Genomic DNA, 7,449 nt, shown 5'->3' with positions numbered 1-7,449 from the left:
TAATGAACAAGAAAAGAAACATATTATTCAGTTTGGGATAATATTAATACAATTCACAGGCACGTCACAAAAATACATACCAAAAAAAGTTACACTAAATACATATAATTTAATAAGTTATTAAAATGAAAAAAACTGAACAATTCAAATAATTTATAATAATAATAAAAAAATTCAACTACTTATTGATGTAATCAAAGACCAACAATTAAAAACACGAAAAACTAAAAAAAAAAGTCTCATATTTTACATAGACTTTACTTTTAATTGTTTCATTCTTGGTGCTTTTTTCCTCTGTTGGCGTTTCATCTCTTTTTCCTCCCACTTTCGTTGCTTCTCTGGATCCTCCTAAATAATTAAATTGTAATAATGCACAATTATTTTCATAGAAAAACAAAATACAAAAAACTCTACTTTTAAAATTCGCTCTTTTTCCAGTTTTTTCTTTTCTTCTTTTCTTGCGGCGGCTGCTTCAGCCCGAGCTGCATGAGTAGTCTTTAAAAATGCTTCCTCAACACGCAGTCTATTTTTTTCCGCTTTAATTTTGGCCTCTTTGCTGATTCTCAACCGTTTAATACGTTCCATACATTGGAATATAAATGACATTAGTGGGTATATGGTACTAATAGCTTCCTGAGGATCAGCATATTTATCAGTAGGAATAGTAAATGTGAATATCAATACTTTTTTCACTGCTGGTAACTTAGTGGGTACTGCAGTATCACTAAAACAAAAATAAAAATATTTGTTTGTATTAATTTTATTAATATAGATACTGATCAGTGGTACTAAAGGTTACTTCCCTAATTTATCATTTTTATTATTATTATATAATATATATATATATTTTTATTTTAAAAACTATAATAAATTTTTCAAAAAGAAAAACAATTTTTAAAAAGGTGAGCAAGTCGTTACCATTCTGTAATACATTAGGTGTTGTGTAGGTCACTGTAAATGGATGTGTTCAATTTGAATACAATTAAATATAAAATCATTGTATAAAAAAGGCGATTCTGGGCGAAGACTGTCTATCAGCCTATATTACTAAGTTTATTTCATGATACTATTGCTAGTAATTTATTTTGCTATTGGACAATAGATATTAACATTTAGTAATACAATATTTCAAATCATCTTTTTGAAAAAATATTGCATTCGAGAAAATGTTTTAATGTGTATAAAATAAAAATTATAATAATATACTTACTTTGTAAGTATCAAGTACACACCAATAATTTTTAAAATTACAACAAAATAACTAATTTTTTTATTCTTCATTCATATATCTAATTTTTTCCAAAATTGAACTTGAAATATCTACAAAAAAATACTGTATTCATTAGGTTTAATATGAAATACCCATGAGAAACCTTGTTTTAAATTTTCAATCCTTAGCTATAAAAATTGAACATTCTATACATTTTTAATTAAAATATTATTGAGTACAGCTGTGATTTTGATTTTAGCTATAAGTTTAAATGCTTACAAAAAAAAATTGTGCCTACTTATGTATCTTTTATTATTGAACTGCTATTATGAGGAACCTTGAGAATTTTTTTTATTTTATTGACTGGAAAATTTTTTTATTTGTATTAAAAAAAAAAACTAAAAACCTTTTTTAAATTTATAGTAATAGATTGAAGTCAAAATCTTTTGAAAATGAAAAATAAACATTTGGAGAAAATGTTAAGAATCTAGTTATTTGTTTTTGATGATAAATCAGGTGAATATTAAAAATTCAATTGCCTTTAAAAAAATTAATTTGATTTCAAGGTAATTGTTTGTTTTCTTTTTTTGAGAGTAGAAAAATGTATGCAGAATCTTGAATTCATTTTAAATTTTAAATCTTAGGTATAAAAATAAAAAAATTAAAATGTATTAATATAAATTGTATGCATTTTTAACACAAAAGTTGAATTCTGTCAAAATTGTAACTTTAGACGCTGTAAAAATTATAGTAAATTTATTCACAACTTTTTTTTGAAATGATACTCACAGCAACTCATAAAAAACCTTGTATTAAATTTTCAAGTTTTACCTAGTGAAAAATTATTTATCTACAATAGCTGTAAAAAAAATCATTAACTTCTCATCCCTATTATTTATAATAGCTCAAAGAGTCAAAACACCTTGTAAACATTATTGGGTATGAAAAATGGTCTTAAAACTATAATGAATATTTAATTTTCTACGGTGTTTAGTTTTTGAGTAACATCATAAATCAAAATCAATGCTGTTAGTAACTGGTTTTGCGTAAAAATTCTAGTTTTACCAAATTCTATGAAAATTACTAGGGAATTTTTTACTTTTGATACTCTAATATAACAATTATAATATAATAATTCACTTTCCTACCAGAAAAAATACTGAAGAATAAAATCAAAGCATTTTTACTGCTTTAAAAGGTGATGACTCACACACACAATGTAAAATCAATACATTCATTGCTTCGCTCAGAATCTAAAATATTTAAATATTTTGAAAAATGTTACATTTATTACTTTTGTTCTTAAGTGATAAAACTATAAAAGTAAATTTATCTAACATACACAGTCATTAGTGTATACAAAAAGTAAGAGGCCAATATATATGCTGATATTTTGAGCCATACTTACTAAACAACTAAAAACTGTACCAACTATGGGAGTTTTTAGTGCAGTTTTATAATTCAGGACCACCTCTCCTCAATAAATTTAATATCAAAAAAAAAAACTTACTCTGTTAATTTAAGTCCTGAATATCTATCAGAAAAATGTAAACAGTCTATAACATCTGAGTATTTGTTAATATAGTTGACAGTCTTTGCATCTAATATTGAGGAAGATACCTCGGCTAATTCACTGTGTACAGAAAAACTATCAGTCAAACCATAATTGGCTCCAGGCTTGCGTTCAGGACAAAATACACTCTAAACATAGAAAAAAAATTAGTAATAAACAAAGTTTAAACATTTTAATAACTTCTAACAAGGTCAGCCATTTCTTTTGAACATCGAGCTGCTGTTTTTTTAGATGCCACACAAAAGACAAATGTATCCATATCTTCTTTATTCATATCAACTTTAATTTGTACTTCGTCCTTAACAGGTCGCAAGAATTGATTCAACATGGAAGCTAAGTCTTGTCTCTAAAATGTGTGTGAGTAAATTAGTATTTTGATGTTGTTCACTAAAATGTAGTGATACACATATTTACTTTATTACCTTAATGAATTTTAATTCAACCAACATTCCTTCACAGCAAGTGCGACCACTGCACCATAATGTATATGTACTTTCAGTTTCTTTGATCAAACCACTATTTTCTATTTCAATTTTACCATCATCACCTGCATTAATAATAAATTTAAATAAATTAACATTGTGAAATATATTTGTTTACTTTTGATATACAAACCAACTAAAGAAAAATTGTCTTCTAATAAGGATTTGTGCGTCTTAAACCATATATCAGCCAACTGAGCATTCTTTGACCGGCCATAGAAAAAATTTGCAAAATATGCAACAATACCAACAATTAAAAGAGTTTCCATTATATAATTCGACCACTTCGTATGAAAAGGTACTGGTACAGAAGCAATGGTTATTTTAGGATCCTTGTCATCAACATGTAATCTCTCCGTGTCAAAACCTTCGAATTCCTCTTCATCGTTAAAATGTTCAAATTCGTCATCATCCTATAAAAAAACACACGGTGAAAATAATTGTAATTGTTTCAAACAATCAATGATTTGAATATACTTCAACAGTGACTTCAGCCTCAGTTTTTTCCAAAATGGGAGAGGAGGAGTCATCCTTCAATTTCAGGTCAGGTTCAGTTCTAGGCAACTCCTCAAACTCTTCAAACTCGTCCACTTCTTCAATTTCAAACTTACAGTGAGCAAAACATATCAAAAGCGATAGTGATATGACTAGAAAATACTTCATTTTGTACAAGTTATCGAAAAATTTAGATCTCCAAGATAATTTTGATCAAACGTAGATACAAACTACAAGGTATAAAAAAATATATTAAACGGATTCGGCGTTTATCTTATCTTGTGAAGTCGCGATTAATTACAGTTTTTCATGGAGGAACAGATAGCATATTTATTATTTACTTCCATGGTACAATATACGCCCTAGAAAATACTTTAAAACGTTATTCATTATTATCGATTTAAAACATTTAATTGAAAAATAAATCATGTAAGTACGAGTACTGGAGTACCTATATAATTTTTAAATTATAAAGTATTAACTTTTCATATAGTATATACTATGTGACGAATCAAGGTATCTTAATTCGTGAATATGTTCAGAATTCGATGTTGTCGATATAAATACGAAATATTGGCATCAACGTGCTAAATAGGTAGTGTTGAAATGACTCTAGTCAAGAGGTGGTTTAGTATATTTTACGAGATTCCACGTCTAAAAGCTCCACTGCCGTAATTTATATATTATCTACCAAAAAATGGCCTATTAAACTTCAAAGAGTATGGAAAACAAATCAGCAATTATACGTAAAGAGTATTGAAAACGAGATTTCATAAACATATGGAAAGAAAATTGGTTTGGAAAAAATGAGAAGGGATATCTCGATTTAGAAACTGTTACCTTGGCACAACGTGTTGAAAATTACACTATTCATCTAGATAACATGTACACTGAGAGAACAATTAGTCAGATCATTCGTTATAGAAACTTTAATGTAGCACAAAAGTACAAAAGAGAGATGGTTTTTTTAGATATTTCATTTCCTTATGAAGAGATCGAGGAACTATTTTAGTAGAAATTCATCTAAATCTACTATTAAAATTAAGATTTAATTCTTAATCGTCTAAAAAAAATTGATCGAATTTAGATGTAAGTACAAAGAACAATTTTAATTAGTCGATCTTTGTGCCTTGGAGGTGAACAAGACCTTGATGAGACACAAATGCCTGATGCTAATCCATTTCAACAGTTATATATTGAGTATTATTGACCAATGTGCGGTCATGAATGCAGACATCACTCTAGCTACATTCTCATTCGATGCAATCTTCACCCATTGCGTACTAAAGACGTTCACCAATATCAAGCTTTATTCAAGTACGCCACAGTTTTAATCATTGATGAAGTAATCAGTGCAGAATTACTGAAAAGTACTGAAGCAAATAACTAGTAAGTAGTAATTTTGGGGGATTGGATATGATATATTTATAAACAAATAAAACGAAGAATGCACCTACCGCTATGGTTGCAGGTAACGGCTTAAATTTTATCAACTAGACGAGGTGATGTGACAAGCTATAATTGGACATTTGCATTGGTTCCGTCGAAAATCAGAAATGGTGAAACATTTGACGACGAGGAGATACATCTAATAGAAACAAGGTTTTTCACTCAAGAAGAAGTAAATCGACGAATTCCTCACAGAATCAGATTATTCAATACTAACCGATCTGTCAATGAGTATAATAATAGTATTTTAAATTCTGCTCGAGACAAAATAGTTTCCACTGCAATATACATTATTTATACATTATGTCATACAACTGAACAAGAGGCATTTTTGCAAAACTACTCAAAATATCTCTCATTGCCATACCAGATTATTTTTGTGAATAATGTACCATGTAGTACATCGTGTAATTATCGATTACTACAAATATTTATGTAGCCGGTGGCTTAGAAAATGGCACTGTAGACAAACTAGTGCAAATAGATTGCGACAATGCTGGAGAAGGGAGTTTTGTATGGATTGACTTTTCTGATATTCCAAAAACAGGACATAGGTAAACTTTGGAAGAAATGCAGCTCACATATGACAGCCGACAGTATATAAGTAAAATAGCGGTACCAATATTTAGACGATCAGCAACAATATCACTGAATAAAAATAAAACAATAAATGCAAAACAAACACATTTTTCTGTATAGTTTGAGCATGTGAGAGTACCATACGCAAATCTCAGGGTGGTATATACTCTGAAATAATCTACGGATATGATAAGAAACAGTCACATAGTCGCATTGTCACTTGTTACTTTTAAATAAAAATAAAACCTTTTTTATTATTTTAAGTATGTATTTTTTTATATTAATTTGGTGTAAAATTGATAAGTAGTGGAACGGTACTTATGTAAAAAGCTAAACGTAGTCCGTAGAATTTAGAATATGGTTTTAGTGGTCCGCAAGGTCCAAAAGGTTGGCGACAGCTGCTCTAGAGTCTAGATCATAAAATTGAAATAGCGTTTTGTATCTGAAAATCAATTACTTTTATATAAATACCTACTTTATTTGCTATCGTCTGTATTTTTTTCTAGTTGTTAGAAGTAAAATAATTGAAATTTTATAATATTTCATTTGACGTTGCCACCAAACATAAACGTGAAAGGAAAAACTATTGTTGATTGATTTCGTCTAAGCCTATTATAATGTTGTATATTATAAGTATATTATAAGTTGTAACGTGAATATTGAAAAATACAAATTATCAACTACGGGATACGAGTTTTTTTACATTACATGTCTGCATATTATGTCATAATATAATACGTCAACTTTTATACACTATAACATTTTCAAAATATACACTATAACATTTTAAAAATATTTTGACTCTTAGGATCTAGTTATGAGTATAAGACGTTTTTTCGATTTTTTTTCTTTTAGGTATGGACGATAAACAAGATTTTCCTTGGACAAAAAGCTAGAAAATTGTATGTAAGATTCCTCATAAGTTTTTACTAACGTAATTAAAAGCGGGGAAGTGGGTAAAGCTCTGCTGTACATTAGGTGCTTAAGAAGTCAACTTAACGTATGAGTTAAATTTGAATGCAATGAAATAAAATCATCGCATACAAAAAACGATTCTAAGAGGGTTTGACAGCCTCTAATATTACTAACTTATATAACAACTAATTGTTTTGTACTCTTTTAAGGTTAAATTGTTCCTATGGTTTGTAAAACCTTTAGGTGTAATGAGTAATAACTAATGAGTATAAGAGCATTATAAGCTCAGTCCCCTCTACCTATAGTAGTGTCACATTCTCACCAAATTTCCGGTAGTGGTAAGTGGAGATTCTGGATCTACGGTAGGTTATACTTAATTCTGTCCAACGTGAAAAAACAAGCTGATTTCGATGGCTACGGACGAAAACCTCTTAAGTCATTTTTATCAAATTGTTCAGGAACAGCAAAAAACTGTGACGGGTATTAATATATGACAATTATATATTATTATGACCTCATTTTTACTTTTTACTAATCATCTACGATGTATGTGTAAAATAATACAGCATTTTGATTTTTTTATTTAAAAATTCGACTTACGAGTTTTTGAATTTAAATTAATTTGACTTACGAGTTTTTGATTGTTGGTTAATCGATTTACGAGTTTTTAATTTTAAGTAAATTCAACTTACGAGTTATTGGTAACATTTTAAATTATAATAAACTTAATTTTAAAATAATTTTAA

General features: G+C 28.3%; 1 protein-coding gene across 1 annotated transcript; it reads right to left on the bottom strand.

The window, feature by feature from the left end:
• On the bottom strand, nucleotides 1–4,034 carry LOC111038198 (coiled-coil domain-containing protein 47). Its single transcript, XM_022321207.1, has 7 exons — nucleotides 3,743–4,034; nucleotides 3,399–3,678; nucleotides 3,206–3,330; nucleotides 2,971–3,129; nucleotides 2,721–2,911; nucleotides 415–724; nucleotides 1–348 (listed from the first exon to the last, which is right to left on the bottom strand). Exons 1-7 carry the CDS (start codon nucleotides 3,926–3,928, stop codon nucleotides 247–249), a joined length of 1,353 nt encoding a protein of 450 aa, XP_022176899.1. The 5' UTR covers nucleotides 3,929–4,034; the 3' UTR covers nucleotides 1–246.
• Between the last annotated feature and the right edge of the window lie 3,415 nt (nucleotides 4,035–7,449).

The sequence above is a fragment of the Myzus persicae genome, unplaced genomic scaffold (genome assembly GCF_001856785.1).
Source record: "Myzus persicae strain clone G006 unplaced genomic scaffold, MPER_G0061.0, whole genome shotgun sequence".
Taxonomy (NCBI): domain Eukaryota; kingdom Metazoa; phylum Arthropoda; class Insecta; order Hemiptera; family Aphididae; genus Myzus; species Myzus persicae.
This window is presented reverse-complemented; position numbering and strand designations above follow the sequence as displayed.

What these genes read in the sequence shown, in the direction of transcription:
- LOC111038198 (XM_022321207.1), bottom strand. Translation starts at nt 3,928, where the DNA reads ATGAAGTATTTTCTAGTCATATCACTATCGCTTTTGATATGTTTTGCT. An exon ending in CAAAAGAAATGGCTGACCTT is followed by an intron (nt 2,912 to 2,970) that starts GTTAGAAGTTAT and finishes TTCTATGTTTAG; the next exon opens with AGTGTATTTTGTCCTGAACG. An exon ending in AAAAAGAGCGAATTTTAAAA is followed by an intron (nt 349 to 414) that starts GTAGAGTTTTTT and finishes TTAATTATTTAG; the next exon opens with GAGGATCCAGAGAAGCAACG.